General features: G+C 39.5%; 1 protein-coding gene across 2 annotated transcripts in view; it reads right to left on the bottom strand.

Annotated features, from left to right (window-relative positions):
• Positions 1-4541: 4541 nt before the first annotated feature.
• The window catches only part of PDE4B (phosphodiesterase 4B), a 327502-nt gene continuing 305027 nt past the window's right edge, over positions 4542-27016 (bottom strand). For both annotated transcript variants that reach the window (XM_075003394.1, XM_075003395.1), the window contains 9 exons: positions 19465-19558; positions 15353-15531; positions 13951-14049; positions 13645-13809; positions 13050-13149; positions 12178-12332; positions 11938-12060; positions 10750-10932; positions 4542-6620 (listed from right to left, as the gene is read on the bottom strand). In XM_075003394.1, the coding sequence (XP_074859495.1) occupies positions 6255-6620; positions 10750-10932; positions 11938-12060; positions 12178-12332; positions 13050-13149; positions 13645-13809; positions 13951-14049; positions 15353-15531; positions 19465-19558 (1464 nt within the window). In that variant the 3' untranslated portion in view covers positions 4542-6254. The remainder of the gene's footprint in view (positions 6621-10749; positions 10933-11937; positions 12061-12177; positions 12333-13049; positions 13150-13644; positions 13810-13950; positions 14050-15352; positions 15532-19464; positions 19559-27016) is intronic.

The raw sequence follows: 27016 nt of genomic DNA, 5'->3' as shown, positions 1-27016 counted from the left end.
GAAGGAAGAACTGCATCTGCTACAGCTGTAGGAGGTATCGGCCCCCTTTTGTAGAGCACAGTGCTGTGTAAAGGTAGAGTGCGCAGAACACGTGGCCACCCTGCACGTGTTCACTAGCAGCACAATTATTCAGGAAAGCCATTGTGGCAGCCATTGCCCAGGTGGAGTGAACCCTGATAGCTTGCGGTGGCAGTTTACCTCTGAGTTGGTATGCAGTGCATATTAAATCTGCAATCCATTTGGATAGGCACTGTGCTGAAACAGCTCTTCCTGCACAAGGCCCCAACCACGCCACAAAGAGGCTGTCCAATTTTCTAGTTGCTCTGGTCTTCTCAAGGTAGAACACAACCTCCTGTCTTGCATCACGGGTATGTAATATTACCTCTTTGAAGGCCGTATGAGGTTTAGGGCAGTAAACAGGCAAGTAAATAGGTTCATGTATGTGAAAAATCAGTTATAACTTTCAGGAGAAACTTTGGGTAGGGCTTAAGTATCGTCTTGTCTTTAGTAAAAATGGTGAAAGGTGGGTCCACCCTGACAGCTGTGAGTTCTCCTACCCTCCTAGTGGATGTTATTGCTACTATGAAAGCCACCTTCATAGAAAGATATTGCATTGGTGTAGTAGCTAATGGCTCAAAGGGTGGGCTGGTAAGAGCACATAGGACTAGACTGAGGTCCCACAGTGGCACTAGAGGCTGGAGTGTTGGGTGTGTCTTCTGCAAGCCTGTGAGGAAATGTTTTGCTGTGGGATGTTGGAAGACGGAGGTGTTGTCTACTGATTAATGGAAGGCTGTGATTGCCACCAAGTGTAATCTGACGGAGCTGATAGAGAGGCCCGTGTCACGGAGGGCCACAACGTATTCGAGCAAGATAGGTTTGGGGACAGTAGAGGAACGTAGATTGTGCACCATTGTTGAAAGCACGTCCATTGGTTTTGGTTGTCTGGAATCTTTGTGGTGGTAGGTAGGCTCTCACTGTGGGTGAATTTAGCTCTGCCCCAATGAATTCTATCTTTTGCATGGGTTGTACGATAGACTTCTGTATGTTGGAGCAGTTGAGAAAAAACATTCTCTAGTGGTAGTTGTCATGATAGTAGTTTGTTGATAGCTTAGGACCCTTGATTAAACAATTGCTGAGGTAGGGGAAGATAATGGTATTTTGTTTTCTGAGAAATGCTGTGACTATGGCAAGCGTCTTTGAAAATACTTGAGGGCAACGAAAAGGGAGGACTCCATACTGATGATGGTCTTGGGCCAAAATGAATCTGAGAAATCTTTTGTGGGATGAGTGGATAGTTATGTGGAAATATGCATCTTAGAGGTCAAGGGTTGAGAACCAGCCTCCCTTGTCCAATGCTAGTATGATGGTTGCCAAGGTCACCATTCTGAACTTTGTGTTGTGAAGACATCTGTTCAGTTTCCTGAGATCTAAGATCAGTCACCATTCCCCTGTCTTTTTGGCTGTGAGGAAGTAGTTGAAGTAGAACCCCTTGCCCCGGTGTTCCTTGAAGATGGGTTCTATTGTCCCTAGAGTGAACAATTTTTTTGCACCTCTGCTTGTAGTAGAGGCTTGTGACAGGTGTCCCTGAAAAAGGATTGGGTAGGGGGTATAGATGTGAAAGGGATAGTATAACCCAATCTGATCATTTCTAGGACACATTTGTCTGTGGTGATTTGGGTACATACTTGGTAAAAAGGTCTCAGGTGATGATGAAAGGTAGCCTTGAGGTGCACTGGAACTGTGGGGTGGTCGCTCAGACCCCCAATCAAAGCCTCAAATTTGCTGTTTGTGAACGGTAGGGCGGCTCAGAGAAGAGTGGTTTTTCTGTGTTCTCTTGGTAGGGTGTTGTCTGAGCCTGTTATCATATGTCCTCTGTTGTTGCCTGTAATGGCTGTAGTTATAATCCCTAGGTCCGTGACACAAAGTATATCTATGTTCCTTGTTAGGTGGGGTATACGTCCCCAGAGTGTGGTGTGAGAGTTCTTTACAGAGTATAGGATATCATCTGTATTGCTAGCAAAAAGTTGTTTCCTATCTTAGGGGAGATCCTCCATCTTTGTAGTTCCCTTGGGATCTGTGATGACTGTAGCCATACGGCCCTATGCATTACTATGGCTGTGGTTCTAACTGCGGTGTCTGTGACATCTGTAGCCACCTGGAGAGCTTTGGCTATTGATAAACCCTCCTAAATAATGGACTGGAGAAGTGGTTGTTTATTAGCAGGGAGATCCTCTATCAGATCTTGTAATTTAGCATAATTGGCGCAGTCATAATTAGCCAGGAAGGCTGCATAATTTGATATATGGAACTGGAGTGTAGCAGAAGAATATACTCCACTGCCAAAGGTGTCCAGCCATTTGTGCTCTTTGTCAGTAAGGTAGACTTAAATTGTGGTTTTTTAGCCTTGTGAGTCACAAAATCCACCATCAGTGAATTTGGTTGTGGATGTGCAAAGAGAAAGTCTGTTCTTTCGCACGGACAAAATACTTTCTGTCCGCTCTGCAGTTCATAGACAGGACAGAGGCTGGGTTCTTCCAGAAAACATCTGAAGATTTGAGGATAGCCTCACTGATGGGTAATGCTATCTTCGATGATGCTATGGGTCATAGGATTGTGAGTAATCTATACTGTTTGTCTTGAACCTCCTGTAATATGATATCTTGTGATTGGGCTACATGTCTATATAGCTCCTGAAATTGTTTCAGATCATCTGCCAGTGGAGAGGGTGAGATCTGGAATAATGTTTCCTCCTGTGTGGAACTAGGTTCATGTGAGGAGCACACTGAGTCTGAGTAAGGCAAGTCCTCATGCTCATTGGAACCTGCTTGGGAGATTACTGAGGGCGGGTGAGCAGGCAAGGAGTGCGCAGAGAGTGTGGGTGAGTGCTTGGAGGTGTGCTGTCATTGAAGTGTATTATGTCTTGAATGGCAGGTATAGGAAGAATGTGGCCAATAGCCCTGCCGTGCATCCCAGTCACCCCCGTGGTTGAAAATGCTGTGGAGGATACAGCCATGGTTGGTTGGCCCACTAGGGATGCTGCTGGAAGGACTGATCCCTGTATGAGTACCACAAAGCCTGTGATGGAGAAGGAGATGAGCAGCATGACAAGCAGCTGCTCCTATGCCCACTGCCATAATCAGACCTTGGGGCTAGCAGTGTGGGTGAGCAGGAGGAACTCGGTGGCAGACTAGTGACGCCTGCATTTCAGCGTGCGATGAGCAAGTCGCTGCTGCTACGTCAGGCTGCATAACTTTTGCAGGTGCCGAGTTTTGTGCGAGCTTTCTTGTGCTGCAGCGCCAGTTGCTCTGGCACAGAAGGGGAGCATGCTGGAATTGGTTGTGGAGGCATATGTAGCGTCTCTGAAGCCAATGCCTCAGTAACGCCATCTGCTATGGCTATTCTGGTCTTCACCTCAGTTGTCATGGTTGAGGCCGACCTGTGTTTCTCCTCAGTGCCAGATACTGATGGCACTGGGGACACACAGGGCTCTGGGCAACTCGAATGAAGTGTGCTGGAGAAACCTGAGTGGCTTGAGAACTCCTGTGGGGTGATAAAGCTGCCCTGTCAGAGGGCTTTTGCAATATCGGCAACTCATCTGGTTTGTCCGTTGGCAGCAGAAGAGACTTTTCCCAGAGAGTAGATTTCAGCCACATTTAGCGGTCTTTCTTGGTGCTTGCCAACATGTTGAGGCAATAAGAGCACTAGCTGCTAACATGCACTTTCCGTAAGCGTTCTACGCATGAGGCGTGCCCATCCGAAATGGGCATTGAGGCTGTACATGAGTCACACTTCTTACAGACAGGGGAGTCTGGCATGTTAAAAGGACTGCTTTCTTTCCTTTCCCTTCCTTTCTTTTTCTTTTTTTTTTTGGCAGTAACAGCCTTAAAAGACTAGTATTATTAAATCTCTGAGGTAAAGATGTAAAACTAATAGTAAATTCCCGTGTTTTTCTGTCAGAAAAAGTAGCTGCTCTGAGGTCTGTCTTTAGCCAGAGACGGCTGAAAAGGAACAGAAGAGGCTCACGCCATACATGCACTCCAGAGAGCAGCCGAAATGAGAGGAGGTTGGTATGCGTAAGTGGCATGACAAACACTGCTCTGAAGACTCTCTGATCAGCAGCACCACAGGTTGAAGCAAGACCTGAGTGCAGCACCCACAGGGATCACTTGAAGAAGTATGGTTTATTACAACGCTCTGTGACTCACTGAGCCCTGGTTTTCATTTTGGTCTGTGATCAGATGTCCAGGCTTCCCTCTAATTCTTTCCATCCATGGGTGGAATAAATGTCATGTGCACCAAGGCATGTATGAATATGCACCACAAGTAGAAACACACACTACTGACTGTGAACACTGTGGGCACTCTCTAATTAGCTGGATAGCCACCTGAATTTCTCCTGGGTGATTGCTCAAGCACTCAGTTTATAGGGAACACTGGCCTATTCTCAGAGTAGACTATAGCTACCTTATTTACATTTTGATACTACTTAGTTTTTTCACATACAAAGTCATTGATAAAAATAAAGTCAAAAGAACCCCAGCCTAGGTCATGCTTTCATTTATTCACTTCATATAAAAATTTCTTAAGAATGCATCTGAACACAATATATAATACTAGAACATACATTGTGTGAAACTTTTGAAAACAATAAAATAACCACCTGGAACAATGCAGTATTCAACAGACATACAAACCCATTGATCATGCACAACTGTGCTAGTCTCATCAACTATTTAGTTACAAGTTGGACCAAAAGCTTGAAATATATTTTACAAACTGAGATCGACACCATTAATGATGCCTAACAAGCTTTGTCAGAAGAAGCTTCACAGCACAATTATTACATCAGTTCACATTTTGTCATAGAAATTCACATTGGGTTGTTCATATATTGGAACATGACATTTAATAGTTGGCAGCATTCACTGTGGGTTTCTTTTTCAGAGTTTCAGTAGTTTAAACCTTTCCTCCTATTCCCCCACCCTGTCATAAGATACAACTCTTAACTTGTAATGAAAATGAAACGCTCTGTGAGCTAATGCCACCTGAATGCCCTTCATGGGTTCCGTATGTCTCTTATGCTATGTTCAGGTTCTTCTATTTTATGCAATACAAAAGGTTACAAGGAAAAAAAAAGGCAACTCTTATCCAGAGTTTTCTACACAATTAACACCACCATTCACAGGCAATGTTAATTTATATAAATTAATAACTTACAAAACATTACATTATATACAGTAAGTAATAAATACACTGTTATAAACAGTAATGGACATGTTAGAGCTCAAGGCAGTGCAGGAAAAAGAGGATGGAACTAAACCTAGGAAACATGAACTACAGGTGAGAGAAACGCAAAGATCTGAGCGTGCAACTTCCACTGAGCAAAGGAACTGCCAAGGGGAGAACACACATCACACACTGCCTTATTACACTTACTTGTATATGTACTGCATTGTGCTAGAAAAACAGAACTAGCTTTTATCCTGTGCACAACAAAAGTGAACCCCACTGAGGAAAAAATACTATTGCATGTAGCAACCAAACACAAAAGACGTGCAAGGGCATGAAACGACTTTAAACAGTCATCTGGAGATTTAACAAGACAGCAGTCCAAAAAAAAAAAAAAGTGCAGCAATGCAAAATTGGGGGTTACCCTTCTATTTAGCCTGTAAAAACGATTAATCGCAATAAAGTGACAGATATTGCCCATGAGAGAAGGAAGACTATTTCTTTTAACAGGAAGAATCAAAAAAGTATCCACCAATTTTGAAAAGCATTTTGTAGTGTTTTATACTAAACTTTGTGTATTTAATAAGCTCTTGAAAAGACATGAAAGTGTTTACAAAAAAGGCACACAGGTCTGCAGACAGGTGGTTAGGTGGACAGGTTTTATACGTAGAGTTACTAGTCAGTAGTTTCTATCAGTTTAACTGGTATAAATTCCCAAACCCTAACAGTAAAAAAAATCTCTCAGTTCTGTGTCATTCACTTTCAACCAGTTCAGCGACAATTCAAGCTGGCTCTGGAACAACACAATGTTTTAGATTACAAGGCTTAAACGACAATGTAAATCATCTGTTAATTTCCTGAGCAGTCATTCCGTACACAATCTTTAACCTGGACTCCAATCTCAAGTAGCTGGGAAGATCTTTTAGCCAATGCTAGACATGGGCCTAAGACCTAGATTGCAGGCTAGTCCTACAAGACAGCTTGCATGCTCATTAAGTGTGTAAAGTTCACCTACATACAGTACATTATGTATCAACAGGTGACATATCTTCTGTCACAATTTCTATATTAGCCTCTTCTTGTGATTCCCTGTTGCCTGGATCAATCACACAGAGTGTTTTTGTATTGCTAAAATAGCTGATACTCTCGCCCTCCTTTTCAGGTCCATCTGAATCCTCCTCTTCAAGTGTCAGTTCAAACTGGAACTTCTCCATTAGACCCTGGCAGTCTCTATTCTGTTCATCAAGGGGAGGGGAGGGACTTTGAGGTATCATGCTCTGGTACCAGTTCCTATTGTCTTCTAAAGTATCCAGGATGTCTTGTGCATCAGGCTGCACTAGGTCTGCCCAGGTCTCCCAAAGTGGATGGACAATGTAATCAATGAACCCAACCTGAGAAACAAAACATTACACACACATTACAAATGACTGGTTGCTACTTAAACTTATCACCTCCCAACTGTTATCATACAGAGGTTCCTGAAATGATGGTACTGATTTTTTTTACGGCAATGAGTGAAATTTCTCTTGATCATTCATTTGGCTAGCAGCTGTGAAAAAGCCAGTGTTCACAGACTGACTACCAGTCTAAATTCTGAATGTTATTGCCTTTATGGATGTACATTTCACCTTTAATGGTATCTTATCATATGTAGCTTTGTGTTTGGGATAACGTGTTTTCTGTGCTCTATGAGGCTACGTCTACACGTGCACCCAACTTCGAAATAGCTTATTTCGATGTTGCGACATCGAAATAGGCTATTTCGATGAATAACGTCTACACGTCCTCCAGGGCTGGCAACGTCGATGTTCAACTTCGACGTTGCTCAGCCCAACATCGAAATAGGCACAGCGAGGGAACGTCTACACGCCAAAGTAGCACACATCGAAATAAGGGAGCCAGGCACAGCTGCAGACAGGGTCACGGGGCGGACTCAACAGCAAGTCGCTCCCTTAAAGGGCCCCTCCCAGACACACTTTCATCAAACAGTGCAAGATACACAGAGCCAACAACTAGTTGCAGACCCTGTATATGCAGCACGGACCCCCAGCTGCAGCAGCAGCAGCCAGAAGCCCTGGGCTAAGGGCTGCTGCCCACGGTGACCACAGAGCCCCGCAAGGGCTGGAGAGAGAGTATCTCTCAACCCCCCAGCTGATGGCCGCCATGGAGGACCCCGCTATTTCGATGTTGCGGGACGCGGATCGTCTACACGTCCCTACTTCGATGTTGAACGTCGAAGTAGGGCGCTATTCCCATCCCCTCATGGGGTTAGCGACTTCGACGTCTCGCCGCCTAACGTCGATTTCAACTTCGAAATAGCGCCCAACACGTGTAGACGTGACGGGCGCTATTTCGAAGTTACTGCCGCTACTTCGAAGTAGCGTGCACATGTAGACGCAGCTTATGTTTAAAAAGAAGTCTGTCCTTTCTGCTGCAGAGGTAATGGCAGCTTTTCTATTCGGATTCAGTCTACTGCAGTTTTAAAAGTTGCTTACTTTTTTTCTTTTTAAGAGTGTATAAAACAAAGGCGGGATCCACCACAAAAAATAATCCTTTGGCCCCAGTATTGACATAATATTTATGCAGGCCTCCTGTGGAATGGAAGAATGTGTCATTGATGGAAATAATGACAGTCCAGGTTGGGTCTGGGAGTCCTTTAGACTATTGGCAAGCAAGTTCCAAAGCGGATCACTTTTTAATTGTCTGACAAACAGGACGTACAGGATGGAGAAAATTGAATGGCCATAAAGGGGACTGAAATTCTTCTGTCTTGGCAGAATGTGTCACTTGAGGCTGCACACTGCTGGACAACATTTCTCTGCAGCAGGAAAACAGCTCTCAAAGGGGATAGACTCAACATGCGGATGTTTGCTTTGGAAATCACATATGTCTTTCTTCAGACACAACAGGATGTCCATAGAACCATTATAATTCAATTGCAACAGACTGTCGAGGCAGATGAAAAAAAAGGTGATGAAAATTTCCTGCAGCGCACATTTGGAGGCAACATTAAAGTGAATAAAACCCCCTCTGTGTTGAGTTATTGGATAGTGGGGATCACTGATATTATAAAAGCTGCCAATATTCACAAAGATCATATATGTGGCAACTTGTAAATTATGCAAATAGTTGTTTGTTTAAACAAGCAACTCAAACAACCATGCTAATGACGACATTTTATTTTGCCTGTCTCTAATAACTAAAAAAGAGCATTTAAACTAGATTTAAAAGAGCATTATTTGGTATACTTGAGAAATACAAATGTATTTGCCATTCTGTTTCAGATCCTTTTAACTTTCAAATTTAAATGCCCCTCTCTCTGTTTATGTACTTTTCCTTGTTCAAATGGTCACATGTCACATATACAAAATGGGAAAGGACTCCCTAGGAAAAAGTACTGCAGAAAAGGATCTAGGGGTCATAGTGGACCACAAGCTGAGTGTGAGTGACACTGTTGCAGAAAAAGCAAATATGATTCTGAGAAGCACTAACAGGAGTATTCTGAGCAAGACACAAGAAGTAATTCTTCTGCTCTACCCTGCACAGATTAGGCCTCAACCAAAGTCTTGGGTCCAGTTCTGAGCCCCACATTTTAGGAAAGGTGTAGAGAAATTGGAAAGGGTCCAGAGAAGAGCAACTATAATGAATAAAGGTCTAGAAAACATGACCTATGAGAGAATATTGAAAGAATTGGATTAGTTTAGTTTGAAAAGAGAAGGCAGAGAGGGAACATGATAACTTTCAAGTATCTAAAAGGGTGTTACTAGAAAGTGAGAGAAAAATTATTCTCTACTGCCTCTGAAAATAGGACAAGAAGCAATGAGCTTAAATTGAAGCAAAGAAGGCTTAGACTGGACATTAGGAAAAATTTCCTGTCAGGTGGTTAATTATTAGAATAAATTACCTAGAGTGGTTGTAGGATCCCCATCACTGGAGATATTTAAGAACAAGTTAGATAACTATCTAACAGTGGATGATATAGGGGGTGCCTGGTTCTGCTGTGAGGGCAGGGGACTGGACTTGATGACCTCTCGACATCCCTTCCAGTTCTAGTATTCTATGATTCTGCTCAATCCCTGACCTCCCTGCACAAACAAAACTCATTTTTAAAATGGCTCTGAAGTGAGAAGATGGGAGAGACAATGAAATGTTCCCTCTAATTTTTTTCCATTCGTGTGCAGAATATATTTTGTTATGTGCACAAGGGCCTGTGTGAATGTGCACCACCAGTAGAAACACATGCTACCAGCTGTGGGTGCTGTGTTGATCAACTGTGCAGCATTTGAATCTCTCTGGGGTGGCTGCTCAAGCACTCAGCTTATGGGGAACACTGGGTGTAGATTGTTGTTGGGCTAATAAATAAGCAGAATATTTTCCAGTGGCTACATGAATAATTCTGATGCTACTTTGTTTAGCAGAGGAGGACAGTTGGAAATAATATCGATCAACTTAGTTAATTATTTGGGCCCACAAATCTTTGACAATGTCTTGTTCAAGCCAATTAAATAAGCAATTGAAACACTACTATCTAAAGAGCAGAATGTTTTCAAGAAATGCAAATTATTGGGTTCAACACTGACTGACAATTAAATTCTATGACCTCTGTTATAGAGAACACATTAATGGTTCCTTCCAGACTTAAAATCTATGAATGAAAATGAGGGGTGTGCCAAAGAGTTCTCACAAAATAAGAAATATTCCAGTCTTCAAAGGAGCCAATTCTTTTTAAATATTTGTATTGATTTAGATAAATACTGCCCTGTCTCCCTGAACCCACCCTCCATGACTTCCAAGAGACCCTTAACATTTTATCCGGAAAAAACATTAGGCTTCCACAGATCTTATAGTCCACATGTGTTGGCTGTTTTCTACAGATCTTTCCTAAAGCATTGAAGTCTCAGGACGTCCCTAGTTTGTACAAAACATCAGAGACTAGCTGCTAAACAGAGACTGCCAAACCTTCAATGACCTGACAGAATGTTGACTAATTTAGGAGGGACTCATGGAAGACCTATGAGAAGGATGTTGTAAACGATGACAGAGGAGTGGTAGGTAGCAAAATCTAAATTTAATCTTCCTAGCTAGGAGGATCAGCTAGATTACTGAGTGCTTCTGTAAAGAGAAGTATGAAATGAGAAGGATGAGTCTACACTTGAATTTGAGGTGAAATGAAAAGAGAATAACTAGAATGATCACGCACATCCAAAAAAGCTCCAGAGACATTCAGGTCTTTGGGGTCTATCAGTATCAAGATTGTGAACCTTTGGCTATTTATCTATGTTGCAGGAAAAAAAGCACAACCACCTTTCATTATAATTGAAAAGGCAGATGATCCTTAAGCACATGAAATGCAGAAAGAAGATGCCACTCCCTTAATAAAAATATACAACTCAACTAAAAACATCTGAACCCTGGTGTAACTCTGTTGGGGAGAACAGAGTTACCTCATGGTCAAACACGGCCCTTTCCATTTAAAAACTACAAACTCAAACAAATAAAATTTACCCCAGTGTAAATTACCTGTGATTTCTCCACTGATGCTGTGTGTTTGTCACACATTGGACTAATTTCCATCCCTCTCTCTCGCTCTTTGTCTCCCTGCTGGAAAAATTCCTCCATGATTCTGTCTGTCCACTGTCGATATAATTCCAGTGATTTTGTGGGATTACTCAAATCAGCACAATGTACCATATTTCGGAGAACCTGAAATTATATTAATAAGAAAACTCAAAATGAAACGAAATAAAGATTTCAGACCATGCCTGTTTGTTTAATCAAGAACATTTGAATCATAAAATTCTTTGACTGTGCAACATCCTATGAAACTAATTTCTCAAAAAACTTCTTCCTTCCAAGTTACACTAGAAATTAGTTCTGGGTCTCTTGCAGAAGGGAAAAGGGTATTGTGTGCCAAATCAGCTAACTCTATGGATACACAGGGTGCAGTGGCAGTATGTTACCACAGAGATCCATTCTTGAATACAGGTGCTTCCCACTATTCATAACTTCTTTTCTAAATCAAGCCCTTTTATAGCCAAATGGCCCTGCTCTATTAACTGAATAACATCCCTAACCACAAACAAAAGGGATTTGATTAACTGTGGACAAAGGGATTTACAGAGAAATAGCATGTTCTATTATTTCCACAAATTTCTGTCTACCCACTAGCAGCGTTAATAAAATTGAGATTTTATGTTAAATCAGTGATATGCCTGGTACATTTTTTTTGAGCCTACTGTTAAATGTCTGCCACCAACAAGAAGGGTGGAATGGGGTGCTTTACCTGCCAGTGAGAAGCTACAACCCTTTTTCAATTCTCTGAGACATAATGCTGTGTGTTTTTCTATGCACTGGGATATTCTTGGTCAGGTCTCTCTCAATAGCTCCACTTCATATAAATAATTAACCACCACCCGGACAAGGGGAATGGAACTTTAGTCTTCCATTTAAGCACCCAAACCATTGGGCTGTAGAGTTATTCTAATTATGTATCTGGCCCACTGAAGACTGAATTGTTTATATACAATGGAACAACTTCAACAAGATAGATAATGAGAACACTGAAGGGCATAAATCTACCTTTAGGGCCTTCCTGTACCTCTACTGAACAGTAGAAGCATGACTCCTACAAGCTTTAGATTCCTAAAAGAGTTTGCACTGAACAACAAATCCCAAAACTATTGCCCAGAGTAAATTATAATCACATACCTGTATACGATCTGTATAGTTATCCAAAAGGAGAACTCCTGAACTTGTCACTTTCTTAGTTTCCACCATAGTCTTTAGATCTGCCAAAAGGCTCATATGTTTGGACATATCTGTTGCCAACACCTTTTACAAAAGAAGAAAACCTTCTGAAGTGAAATGCAGCAGTGCAAAAAAAGGCAATTTTTCTCTATAAGAACAGCAGTTGGGATAGCTAGAGTACAGTAAGGGCAGAATTCTTACCATGTCTATCACCATTTTCCTGAGAGTCTGACGCTGTTTCTTCGAAAGGTTCTGGAAGATATCACAGTGCTCTTCTTGCAGCAGTTTGAAACCCACAGCAAGATGGTGATTTTCCAAGACAGACTCATCATTGTACATCAGGGCTAGCTCAGAATCTAGCAAAGAAGTGTGAATGAAATGTGTAAGCACAATGCACTATTTCAAATAGAAAATCTTTCTGTTGTGCATTAACTTTTTTATATTTGTTTAAATAAATTATTAAAAACTAGGCATGCCGTGTTCTAGTTTTTTGTTTAATCAGAGTTGAATAGTGATATTTATATATGTATACAAGTACTCTAATATACTTATTATTAGTCAGCTTAATATGAAAGAAAATGAAAGAAAAAATATATTTTTGTTGTTACTAACAAGAGAGAGCATGAAACACGCAAAAAACCCCCAAACCAAACCAAAAAATACCTTTCCAAAATAGAGTCTGCAGTTGTGTTGGAACCAACACATGTATTTAGCATGTAGAAAAATAGACTATGAACCACAAACAGCAATCTTTGGGTTTGCCATCATTCAGAATAACAATAACAATATAAAATACACGATGGATTATTTAGCTGTCTCATATGAATTATGAAAGAACGATCCAAGTTCATACTAATGACAGGAAGATTCACTGTGAATTAGTCCTAAAAATATAAACAAGATTTATACCACAAAGAGATCAGTTTGGCAAATTCTCTCATTGAGAACCTGTCAGGTCCAGAAAGTGTGGGACTAGAAAGATTCAGCCTGTACTGAGACCATACCGTGCTATTAAATCTTTGCTGGCCAAGGGAGAGGGTGTATTAGAATTGCAAACTAGTGAGGTGACTTACTTGTATTAATGAGAAATTGGTTGGAGACACCAGGATGATCCACATCATGAATTGCAGCTGCAAAAATTGCTGCAAGGATTTCCAAATCTGTGAAGACAGCCTAGGAAAAAAATAAACAAAATGAGCACCAGACTTTACGCTACAAGTTCTGAATCGTTTGCATGGAAAACTTCTACAACAAATTGTCAGTGTTTTTAAGAATAACCCTTCCATGGGAGAAATGTTTCTAGTCGGAAGAAGGCCCTTCAAACAGCATGTGCGCTTGCTACTGAAAAGTGTTGAAGGTATCTTAGCCCTAGAGTAAACGAAACCCTCAGAAAAGCAATACAGTATACTACTTTTGCAATCTGGGGCTGAAGCAAAATGAATCCATTGAAGTGTTCTGCTATGTATTTTAACAAGGTTTGCTTAAGATGACACACTTCAATTATTCATGTTCTCTGTTGTCTTCCAGCAATTAGGTCTTAGGGCCACCAAGCATATAGCATCAACTACTTCATGCAGAGGATTGACGTATTGAAATATCCATTCAGGAACCCTCCTTTAATGCTTTAAAATAATTTATAATTCAGTGCCACCATACAGAACAACTCACATCTAGTGCAGGGGTAGAAAGAAGAACATGTGTCGACTGGGCAACATCAGCAGCATGTAGGCTGTTATGGTAGGCTACATCAGAATGGTAGTGATCTTCCAAAGTCATCATGTAGGTTACAAAGGTATCAGATGAGATTTTGAATGTTTTCAATAGATCTCTCTCCTGTTTAATAAACATGAAAAGAACACATATTAATTATGCAACCAGAGGTGTCCTCCTAAACATATTTTAAGAGTTAAGAAACAATCAAAAACCCCACACAAGTGCTGTAAAATAATAGCAGATGCATGTGGAATCTCTAACCTGAAATATGGCGTACATAATACAGGTGAGGGGCCTGTTGTGCGAATATCTTGCAACATTAAATATGTTAAGACCCCATTTATTCAGATCTTCCAACTCCTATAGAGAGAAATAATCAAAGAGAATAGTTATAATATTTTAAAAATGAATATGGAAGCATGTATCATACATTATCATGTCTATCAGTTTAATCAAGTGTTCAACATTTTCTGAAAGTTTAATGAAATGATAATTAATATTAATAGGTAATTATCAAAATACACGCAATGTAAACTAATAGTGAAGAGTGTACATCACATCACTATTTGACATGAGTAACTACTGACTATTAAGTAGAGAACACATTGCGTCGAGTCATAAGAGAATTATTTTTAGCACTATGTCTTGTGTAGTTGCAGGAAACCCTACTGAGAAGACAAAGGCAAAGAAGCCACTGGTATATATGGCTAAGCTGTGTTCGCTAAGGCCTAAGACTTTACACTTCAGTCTTTCTTCTGATCTGATTACATTTGAAAGGCCCATAGACAGCTAAAGATATGCCTTAGGGGCCTCATTCAACACCACTGGAAACATTAATTAAGACTCACAATACTTGTCAAGTAGGTAATATTTATTCCCACACTACAAATAAGGCTGTTAGGAGAGGCTAAAAGTCTCAGGCTATGTCTGCATGAGAAGCATCTGTCGACAGAAGTGACTATTGGAAGGGATTTCCCAGCAAACTTCTGTTAACAGATTGAGTCTACTCATAAAAATGGATTGAAAGAGCAAGCCGCTCTGTCAACAGAGAGCGGCCAGACTGTCTGGCCCCCTCTCCACAGAACGGCCACCCAGAAGCTCTGCAAACAGAGCTGGCCGGGCGAACCAGAAGCTCTGTCTGTCGACAAAAGGGCCCAGGAGTATCTACACGGCTGTTTTCTTGACAGAACACTGTCAAGAGAGACATTATACCTGAACAGGGAAAGGTAAATTGCTGCCAGCAGATGTGCTGGGTTTTGTTGCAAACTGCCAACAAAGCACATTTTGCGTGTAGATGCTCCACGGGGTATTCTGACAAAAGCCCAATTTTGCCAGAAAAACCCTCTTGTGTAGACATAGCCTCAGAGGGGTAGCTGTGTTAGTCTGTAACTTCACAAATAACTAGCAGCCCAGTGGCACCTTTGAGACTAACAAAAATGGCCTAATCAATTTGTTAGTCTCTAAGGTGCTACAGGACCGCTTGTTATTAGTGAGGCTAGGCTAAATGACTTTCTCTAGTAATTCAAACAGATGAGAACAGAACCCAGAAGACCTGGCTCCCATTTTAATGCTACTAGACATTGTTTTTTCTCCCTTTCCAGCTTCAGTGAAGATCTAGAATGCCATACATGTAAGTATACTTATGTACAAGAAACATGCCCACCTTGGCCAAATGGTCTTCCTTTTCTGTTTTCACACCAAACCGTGAAATGCTGGTGTTGTTTAAGCTTGAACTATGCATTAATTTTTTCACTCCACTGATCTGTGTCATAAGCTGCTGTTTTTTCTTCTTCTCTCTGTCTTTCTGTGTAGGAGAGGGGATCTCCACATCATTTTGTTTATCTGTTAAAGAAAAAAGGTGAAATGACTCAACTGCATGGAATCAGGACACAGCAAACTCTCACTTCAGAATCAACCATTTGGAGGTGTTCCATTAAGTTTTAATTTTATACACATGATAATTTTAGAACCTTGTAATCTACCAACTACTGATGAATTAAAAGAGTATTTTAATAAATTACTATAAATCATACTGAATTTGAAATACTACAGTCACGCAAGCCATGATTATTGTACAATAAGACATTATTACCAGTGCCTTTAACGAAAAGCTGAAACACACAGGACTAAATCCACTGAAACAAATGCTGATTTAAGATCTTATGGTGAAGAAAAGGATGGTAGTGATCCTACAAAGAAGAGGTCAAATCTGCTGTTTATGTAATTATACTAATGTCACGGTAGTTACATGAGAGAAGAATTTGGTCCCCTGATGAGTACAGCAGGCTGTCAGAAGCAGCTGCCCGCCCCGCACCGAGCTAAAACTAGTGCAGGACAGCAACATAATCACTGTCTGCCCCCTATGGCGATGAATTTTCCCTTCGGGCTTTGCTGGGGTGCAATCCATCACGCAGTTACCCTTTATGATGCTGACACCATCTTTGCTTAATTTAGTGAATAGTCTATTAATGGCTTTATAATATAATGCCCACCCTTTTATAATGATTTTATAATATAATGTCATACACTGGACTACCAAGTCCTCAGCTATGTAAAACTGTAAGACTTCAATGGGAGCTGAGCACACAGAGTGTGGCGTGGTGGTGGTGGGGAATTTGACCTGCTACTGTGTTTTGTTTTAATAAATAAATCAATTTACATAATCAGTTATCACCTTTGCATTGAATGGGACATAATTTTATTTATTGGACTACAATGGAGAAATAATGGCATGTGACGTTTTGTCAGGTGCAGTTTTCATATCCTTGTAAAAGCTTATAATCCCTTTACACTTTTGGATTTGATCCTCACTAACGGAACTGAGGCATTATCTCTGTTTTCCTTTACTTAATTAAAGATCTGCTCAATAAGAATTACCAGTGTGTCTGCAACATTGCAATTAAGAAGAAAGCCATTATTCATGACAATTGTTGATTTGGTATCAACAGGTGTTTGCTTTGTGAGTAGGCAATGAATCAACAGAAGGACTTTTTATACACAACCTCCTTTGCAATGTTCAGTGCTATGGCAGGGCAAAATGAAGATCCCAAATAAAAACTGCAAAATATAACTTCTTATAAAAATAGTCTACTTGAATTTAAGAATGTATATTTTTATTCTGAGTTGAAGTACTTACACTGGGTTACTTTCCACTTAACAGGCAGTTATTGTAAGGAGAGCATTGATTTTAAAATATACGAAGGGTGCAGATAGATTCTCTGTTCCTTCAGCACTGCAGAGTATAGCTTCTGATGACTTCTAATTCCCACTCCCACTGATTTTTTATTGTTTGCCATCAATCCTACTTTTGGTGCCTTTAAACCATCCACAGCATGTGATCACATGAGCTAATGACTGTCATCTCCTTTGTGACTCTATTGTGAGCCACCAAAGATTCAGTAATTTATTCCAAAGAGCGTCTGTTCCATTCCATGTGTTCTTAAATGTAGTCTATGATATATTGCTAGGACAATTAGCTACCACACCAAAGCTCTGCAGCAGAAGTCCAAGTAGCTGAGCTGAGATTTAAATCTTTAGAAGGCAATGCAGGGTCTGGTCATGCAACCACCTCATGTAACTCTGGGCCCTCAATATTTATTGTATGAAAGCCTGTCATTAACTGTTATCAAAAATCTCATAATTACCACTCACAAAAAAGAAACACTCTCCTTTAGTATTTGGATTCACCGAAGCTGAAAATGAAGTGTGTTAAAAAAATCCATTGTAGCTCTAAGTTTTGAACTTCTGCAGCACACAAACTGGCCCACAAACATGTTGCAGTTCCATGAAGCTACAATCCTCTGATGCAATTAGAAAGAAAGGGAGCAGCTACAGAGCTGGTCACTGCAGAGGGTGGCATATAATGAAAAATCCTTTTTTGGTTATGGTAAATTCATCTAGACAGGGTCAAGAGAGTGGTCAGAATACCTCCCTCCTATCCCCTCGCCCAGTTTGATCATAGATATGGATCCCAAACATGCCACGCTTACCTTACTCTGGCCCATTGCCTAAATCAGGACTTTAGGATTGGGTAATTACTGGCAAATTTGACCTAAAGGATGGCACAGCGAGTGTGACATCTCCACATGCCCAAAATGACTTGCTTACAGAACCTAGTGAAGTTGCACCTGCTTCAGCCAATACTGAATCTGACCCTCTGACTAATCAAGGCTCTGGTCTATCACACACCTTTTTCAGACTGTGAGCTGTTCACAGCCATATTTGTTCCTTTGCACATTCTAAGCATGACAACCCATTTCTTCTGTTTCATTTAGGCAAATGAAAAAGCAGTGTTTTCTCCCCCCGCCCCTCCCCTTTTTTTTTTGGAAGATATTAACAAGCAATCTACACTCTAGAAGTATAGTTCACCTAGAACTCTAAGTGCATGCACAGGTCCTGTGTAGCCTAATTTAAACATTAAGAAGCTTTAGTTATTTCTTTAAAAAATTATCAAGATGTAGTTCATCCCAGTAGTGTGGGTGTGCACATGGCCCTCTATACCACATGACACTGGCCCAGGTCCTAAGTGGTGTGCTGGCCCCTCGTGTACCAGAGTGAATGTCACCTTTAGAGAATAAGTAGCAACACCAAAGTCAAGATAACACCTGGAGTTGATTTTCATGAGCAGATTTGTGTTCTTCTCCCAGTGCCAAACATTGATGAGCAGTAAGATTCTCAAACAAACATAAATAAATAAATAAATTCCTTCAGGAAGAATCTCTAAACACTACCCCCTCCAACGCAGCATGTTGCATGCTCTTCAGATTCAGAAGTAGATTGCTAGATTTCAGCTATCTAGTCCTGCTTTATTTTTGGCATGATTGTATATTCTGTGTGTCCTGTCAAGACAGCTTGATAAAACAGACCAGACAGATTTCTGTAAGGTAGCTACAAACAATTATTTTGATTATGAATAATGATGCATAATGTCCAAAATACATGCAATATTGCATAAGTATTTAACTGACATAGGGAATTGCTTTATAATACCTCATCAGGAATATTTTTGTGTGTCAGATCATTTCTTCTCTTTGCGTGAGGTTCACCCCAACACAGAGGTTCCATAAGGTCTTATTCTCCACTTAGTGCTAAGGGCTTATGTGGGGTTTAAATGTTGCATTGATATTTTGCTGAATCTCTGCTCTTTAAGAATATTTATAAACACAGAACGGGAAACATTTATAGCAAATTACATGTTGTGAAACAAATATAATGCATTTGCAATGGGCCCAATTTTTTAAACAGCAAATTCGTGTCAGTAACCCCAACAGCTTTAACAGAACTACAAAGTGAGAAAGGTTATTCTTGGGCATAAACGTTTTCAGGCTCAGTGCCAGCAACAGCAGTGGTAAATTCATATGTACGTACCAAGTGGCATAGAAAATGACTAATAGGCTGCCTACTGTCTGAGAGGGGAATAATGCAATTTTACGACTAAAGAAGTGCAAAGAAGGGAAGCACTCAGCGGTGTGTATGACCTTGTCCTTGACATAAGGTCATAAGACAATCATGTATAATGCACCTAACAGTAGATTCATGAAATCTTATTGAAAACGGAAACATTTTGTCAGAGTTAGAGGAAATAATTATCCAAACATTGTTCTACTTTTCCCCATGACATATCTGAAATCTAGGTCACTTGCCCCAAACACTTCAGCTATATTTTGTACAGGATAACCACTTTAAAGAAGGACACAAGTATAGACTATTAGCTAATTTGTTTTCCATGAAATCCTCTTCCTCTGGGATGTGAAAGCTTGGTGCAAAATGTCTTACCGAGGAAAGTGTTCGAAATGTATTCAGACACTTGGTTCCCAGATCGGCTCATCTCTGAGAGGTGTGTCAGCTCACGGTTTAGCATTCGCTTGAACTGTTGAAATAAAATAAATAAACAGATAAGTGAAATTTTTCTGAATGCTGCTTTATATTAATTGAGCTGTGGCTTTATTACAAACAAATCCACAAACAAGATTGAAAAATAAATGGTGTAGCTGTTTGAAACATAGCATCATATGGTTGACTTTAGATAATATTCAGCACTGTCATAATCGGCAGTTTCTTACTGTCTTATACTGACAGTAATGAATTCCTAAAAGAGCGTGCACCTCACATAATACTGCACCCAGTGAAGGAACAGGGGCTACATTTTACACAATTTCTCTCAAAGATTAAAGTCCTCTGCTGGTGTTCAATTCCATATCCTGCTTACATTTTAAATATATATTTGCTCTATTTTGCCATATATTTGCAAAATAAAGGTAACTGCATACATAAGGAATGCATGACTGAGTAAAAAATACTATAAATCTGAAGAAGAAAATATATATGGTTGGATTTAGCATATTGCAGTGCAGGCTATAAATATGTTTTCATCCTAATATGCATAATACAATATACCTAATTTTCAAGTTAAACTGTTTTACAGCAGTATTTTCCCGTCCTCCAAAGTAAATTATCAAAAAGAGAAAAAACATTATCTGTGCCATGTTGCATTTACAATATATGTCCGTCATCTCTTACTACACGGTATATATACATATACACAAAAAAAAACTTAAATAGCTTTATATACTAGATTTGTAATATATAACAGAGTCATTTATAAATTGTCTTCCAGGATTCTGAACCCACCTTGATATAACCCCAAGATACAGATAACAAATAGTTTGCTTCAGGCATTCTGGAAAACTCCACACCACAATCAACAAATCCCTTCTGAAGAATTCACAGGTCAGGCAAAGGAATTCCACAAGAACAAGGATGTCTCAGTTTTCCATTTAATAAAAAAGCTTAATATTCACAGAAGCAAAAAAAAATTGAAAAAACATGGCTTTTGCTAGTCCAAAACAAAGCCAAGCTTTGCATTCAATCTTTGCAGAAGAGCTGTATGTGGGTTTACTTGCTGGCAGAACAGAATAATGAAATCAGGGATTGCATGAAGAAGAACTAATCCGAATGCATTCAGCTAGATGGCTTGAAGCACTCATGAATTATGAATAGTCTTTGCTGCTTTGCTGGCTGAAGGGGGTCCCCACTCCAGATTAGTCTGGCTCAGCTGTGCTATGCAGGGAAGAAATGATGGGCTGTTTTTTGAGGGGTTTGCCAGCTATAGCAATACAGCCATGTTTTTCAAAAGGAAAATTAAAATGGAAGAAGCCCTGTGCATATTTAAATAAGTCAAAAGTGGGCAGCAGCTTACTTATCTCAATTTCTGCCTATTTTTTTTTTAAAAAGTCATCACTTCACAGGCAGAGGATTTGCAATGCAAATATTCACCCAGAGATTTTTTTTAAAAACAGGATTGCTAATGCCTCCCATAGTAACCCTGATTTTGATTCATGTTTCAGAGCTCTAGCAAGAGAGAGAACTGGGAATACTTTCAGATGAAAAATTACCTATCTTTCTTCATTTTATCCCTGTTGCAAACATAAGCCCATTAATGACCTTAACTCTATAATGGGTGTCCAGAAATCACGATTTAAAATTTCAATCAATTGCTTTGAATTGCTACATGAATGCATTCACTGTCCCATTTTATAGATTTAATCAACATTTTCATTTATACTGAAGGTTGGAATGCAATTAATTTACTAGAAAAACAAATCTGTTCCATCAATTAGAAATCACAGGCAAACCACTGTTTACCGTGTATTTGATGTAAATCAGAGTAAGAAATCATCAGTGACTTTAAATATTTATAGCTTTAGGATTTTATTTCTATTTTATGTATGATGTCACATACCATCCAGACAAGATTCCTAAAATAGAAGTGAAATTTTAAGTTTGAAATTATTGCTGTTCTTTGACTGCTTCAAAGTAAGTGTTATCCATGCTGACTGGGATGATGTCATACGCCTTTCTCTATGTGTGCTAGAGGCCATACATAGAAGGGACGACTACTGCTGTAACATAACCTGCTGCCCCCACCAATATACAAGCAGTCAAGTACAGCCAGGCAAAACACTATCACAGTAACATGGCAACGGTACCACATGATAATCTCCTTCCTTTACTGGGAGGCATCCCTTTAGACTAAAATCAAGCATCAATAGCTGCCTCACTGCAAGAATTCCCCCACTGTTTTAGAATTCTAAGACAGCTTTCAGGAAAACGAAAGCTAGTTTCTAAAAGGTTTTAAAATAACCAGCTGAAAATGGAGAATCAGGAGCAATCATGCTACTTTGTGTGACATTCAATATCCAAAAGAATCACAATAACCTATTTTCCATGTTTTCAAACATCCATCTCTTCACTGCTAGACTGAGTTTTTGGTGAAAAACACATTAAATAAGAATTTCCAACTGCCTATGATGGCTATATATACGTTGCTAATGGATTTAGTGAAATCAAGTATTATTCATTCATCACACAGAAATATACTTAAAGAAATGGAATTTGTCATAATAAGCCTATTTTCAGGACAGCACATAGCAGAACTATCAAGTACCACCTACTGCACATATACGGAGTCTTACAGTACGTTGAGGTGCCCTGATGGCTTATTCCACTGAAAACTGGCAATAAATAACAAAACACTTTTGTATGCAGTGTTGCTGTAGCTGTGTCAGTCCCAGCATATTAGATAGTTAAGATGCATGAGGTAATATTTTTTACTGGACTTCTTCTGTGGGTGAACAAGACAAGCTAATGAGCTTTCACAGAATTCTGACTTGAAGGAGAGCTCTGTGCGGACCCCATGAGAGAGGGAGCTAGGAGGGATATTTGGCCCAGCCTCAGGAGACAAAAGGGCCCCAAATTCCGACATTTTTCTGCAAAGTCATTTCCATTTATTATACACCTTGCAATTATAACAGAGACAACAAAAGAAGCTATATATGCCTGCAAACACGGATTTCAATCACTGTGGGATCTCAAGCATTTGCCAATGTTGTGGTCAGATCTGAGTTTTCATCTGCGTGACTCGAGGCTGGAGTGGCTTCTGTGATTAGTGATTCCACATTATGAAATCCTGTTCACAGTTGCTGCATAATTTAGAGGTTTTGAAAGTCGTAATTAATTCTAACAGAGAGGAAGCCGTGCTAGTCTATACACTATCAAAACAAAAAGCAGTCAAGTAGCACTTTAAAGACTAGCAAAATAGTTTATTAGCCACGAAAGCTCACCTAATAAACTATTTTGCTAGTCTTTAAAGTGCTACTTCACTGCTTTTTGTTTTGGTAATTAATTCTGTTACCATAAAGTGACTTTGCTTGGTCTGAGGGTGAGTTTAACCTTTAAATTAGATGTTTGTCTCTTCCTACGAGAGCTTCGTATTCCTGTTTTTTTTATGTTTTTGTACACAGTAACCATATTGTACACAAACAGCTTTGCCCAGTTTTAGATTCGCCTTTAAAGCATTTTTTTGTGATGATAATTTTTTAATTCTAGTTGTTTAATATATTTCATACCTAATCTGGCAATCTCCCTGTGCTCATATTCATAATTATGCACCAGTTATTAGAGGAATTTAATAACAGAAACATGTCAGCAGACGAAAATTCAAGAGTTTGAAAGAAGGCTATACGGGCCATAATAAATAACATCCCCAAACCATTATTATATAATAGTCATTGCAAAGTATACACAAATAAAATTTTGCACAGCCAATAGCCTTTAGTAAATTAAAAGATCGTCTTCCTGAAATGTTTACATTCCACAGACTGCATGCCAAAAGAATGGCTTCAAGAAAAATTCAGTTTTCGCCTGTCAGCTGTATTTCCTAATATCACAATTGCAGTAGGTATTGTTGTCAGCTCCCTGAATCAGCAGCTTCAGGTGAATGCACATTCAACCTGTTAAAACAAGCAAAGAACTATCATCATTCTACAAAGGTATAAGAGCACTTGAAAGGGTGGTTGATGCTTAACATTAAGTGATGTTGCACATAAATTACATTTTTCTTCAATTATAAACAAGTTTGCACACAAAAAAGCCAGAAAAGCACTCCTGAAGTGAAGGGTTTTGCTCGCAGTGAAACTCACAATTAAAGATAAATTTTTAATATACACATTATTGGTATAATGACTTAATTGTTAATAAATGTCTCAAATGTTCATTTTCATATATTCTTTTGGTTTTAGTAGGACCCTGTGGATGAGAAATTAGATACGTCCTGGGGGCTTGGGGCTGGGCTGGGGCCTCTAAACTCAAAGTGGCTCAGGAATCTGTCAATTTTCTGAGAGATCCTGACTCTGTGTGGTGTTCGTTTCTCTCACCCACAAGAAGCTGGACCAGTAAAAAATATATTTTGAGAAGTTATGAAAAGGTCTCTTGTGAAAAGGCTACAGAATGGAGACTGCATTTTAGTCAGGACAGTCGATACAATATTGCCTAACCAAGAGCCAGAACAGGCCTCTGGGTTACAGAAGCTCCACCTACACCAAAAAGTCAGTAACAGAAGGGAGAATGACCAACCTCTGTGCTGCTGACAGAGAGGTAATTGTGGCATCAGGATGTCTCCCATGTTTATCACAACTCCGCCTGGCACACATCACAGGATTCCCCCTTTCTTTTCAAATACAGGAAATTTCCACCCATTATTCCACTAACTCCCTATACTTCCAGCGCACGCACAAATTAATCACATGGTTTAACCACACATAGATGTGTGGATTACACACACACACACACACACACAAAGTCTGCACACCAAAGCTTGGGCTTTGCACCCCTAAGTCAGAATCTACTCACAAAGCATCTCTCCAAGACTGGAACATAAATAACCTCTATTCCAAATGATTAGGACCTGAGCAAATCCAAATATGAAATCTGCTTTTAATAGTTTTCTGTTACTCAAGACCCTACTTCCCCTTCGCCTAATAATGCCAGCATGGGAGGAGTGCAGACATGCTTTGGCTGGATACCTTACTTCCATTATCTGTGGTATGTTATCTCTAGACAATCTACCTGCTTGTGCCAATGCATTCTACAGATAGCAATAAGTTAGCTCATAAAATATTCAAACAGTTTAACTACTGAAGCTCAGATGGATTTTCTGTAATTGGTTTAGAAACAATCACTTGCAAAGGAAAGCTTTCCTACAAATGTCCAAAGCCTGTTCCCTGTGGCAACTTAATAGCATCAAGTAACTCACTAACCACAGCATAGCTAGAGCCATCACCAAGTGGGTGCACTAGAAGTGAACGTAAAGCACTGAAGCTAGATCAGCTAACTGGCTGGTTACCACCTACAACCAGCTTGTGGAGAGAAACAGATCAATGCCTGCAGAGCGCAGGGCTTAAAAACACCTGTTATCAAGAAACATATGCATTTTTCATGTTAGAAGTGACTGGAGGAAGTGATACTGTCACACAGCTTTAGGTAACTAGATGTGGTGTGTCAGTGTTACTGGTCTCTGGCACATGATTCATTCTTTTAGGAAATAAGAGCCCCACAAAGGGGAGGCATGACTGACGACTGACTTGATGGTGAAGGTCAGGAATCCCAGAGCTGTAGGCATCCTAGGGAACTGCTTTAAATTACTAAATCTCATTTAAGAGTCATGTCATCGGAAAGAGGTTAAAGTCTTCTGATCCCAAAACAAAGAACTAACAAAAGCCAAAACTCATTTTTTGATAATAATAAACAAAAAAGTGAGGAATTAATACACACCATCTCTGTAATCACAATGAAAATTAAAGCTCTCCTAAAAAGGAGCTGTTTTCTGACTATCTCAATGCTTGAAAACTGCAGATTTACACTGGCTGTAATCCAGCAAAGAACTTCAGCACATGCTTAACACTACAAACAAGGAAGTACTCCCAGCCTGCAAATGTCAAGTTAAATATGTTTTGAAAGGTTTTACTGGATCAGGGTCCTTTATCTACACTAAAGAACTACCATAATCAGATGATTGTAAAATGATTTTCCAACAAGATTGTGTCAACGTGATTTTATAGTTATTTTGTACATATGTATATAGAACAGTGCAAGCTGAGGAGCTTAAAGAACTATGCAAACGTTAAAATATGTAGCTTCCCAGCATTGTTACCATAATGTAGAAAAGGACCATGTATTATTATTCCCATTTTACAGATGGAAATGTAGGCACCATATTCATCTCCAGTTCACTCAATTTTAAATAAACAAATTCCATCATCATCTTCATGTTTATGGTCAGGAACGTAAACATGACTTGCCAGATAGAAGTACAGCAGTATTGCTAAAAACATTACCATGATCAACTCCAGCCATGACGTTTATCATCCTTTTTACATACAGGGGATTACTCCTTCACTTTTAATGGTGCCATTGCAATGTATGGTCTAAACAGGGCTGGACTATGAATTTACTCACGGAATTTCATCAGTAACATGACACTGTTAAAAAATTACAACCTGTGAGTCATGATGGGGGCACTCAATCATATTTAGAAGCAACTACTACCTACACATATTAACTATGTGCCTTATGTGCCTCTGGATTTTTCTTGAGCTTAACTTGATGTCACATGCTCCAGAGAAGATCTATCTATTCTGTTGTATGCCATTTGTTTGCAGTGCCAGGAAGGAGAATGCAGATTGCTCTCTCTGCAGATCATTGAATGGTGGTATCTCTTCAATAGTTTCTTAGCAAAAACAATCTGACAGCAACGGTAAAAACCAACAGAATGAACACAAGCAATGAAAAAAATACAAATCATTTTCTGTATTGTAGGTTTTTGAACAGCACGTTACACATTTCAAAGAACTAGTGAATGAATTTAGAGTTGTTGGTGTAACCTTGTAATTATTAACAACATTTTACATTTATTAGTGCCTTTCATCTGATATCTCAATATATTTTGACAGAGGAAGGCATTATTATCTTCATTTTACAGATAAGAATCGAGACATAATGGGGTGAAGTGACTTGGTAAGAGTCACACAGGGGAGTCAGTGGCAACATCAAGAACAGAACTCCCTTTCCATATCCCATACTCTTATCTGCAGATGGTGCAACTGAATTGTCGAGTTTAAAAAAGGAACACACATTATTTAAATAAAAGTAAAATAATTAAAAAAACCTACAAACCCCAAGCAACTGTGAGGAGTGCCTGATCTTCGGAACAGTGTTCTGAATGCATTTGGACAATGCTGAGAAAAAGCAATCAGCTCATATAGAGTTTTTCTGTAATGAGTTGAAAAGTAATTTCAATCAAATTAACTCAGTCAGAAATTGAATCATTCCTTGATTGATACTGGAACCACTTTTGAAGTATTCACTGGGGCATTTAGGACCCAGTTTTCTAATGGTTTTTTTTATATATATTTTCCTTCATCATAATTCATGTAATAGTCTCAGAAGCTATTTTCAAAAACAGTGAAGCATCTGTAGTTTACTTTATATA

The sequence above is a fragment of the Carettochelys insculpta genome, chromosome 9 (assembly GCF_033958435.1).
Source record: "Carettochelys insculpta isolate YL-2023 chromosome 9, ASM3395843v1, whole genome shotgun sequence".
In the NCBI taxonomy this organism is placed as follows: Eukaryota; Metazoa; Chordata; order Testudines; family Carettochelyidae; genus Carettochelys; species Carettochelys insculpta.
This window is presented reverse-complemented; position numbering and strand designations above follow the sequence as displayed.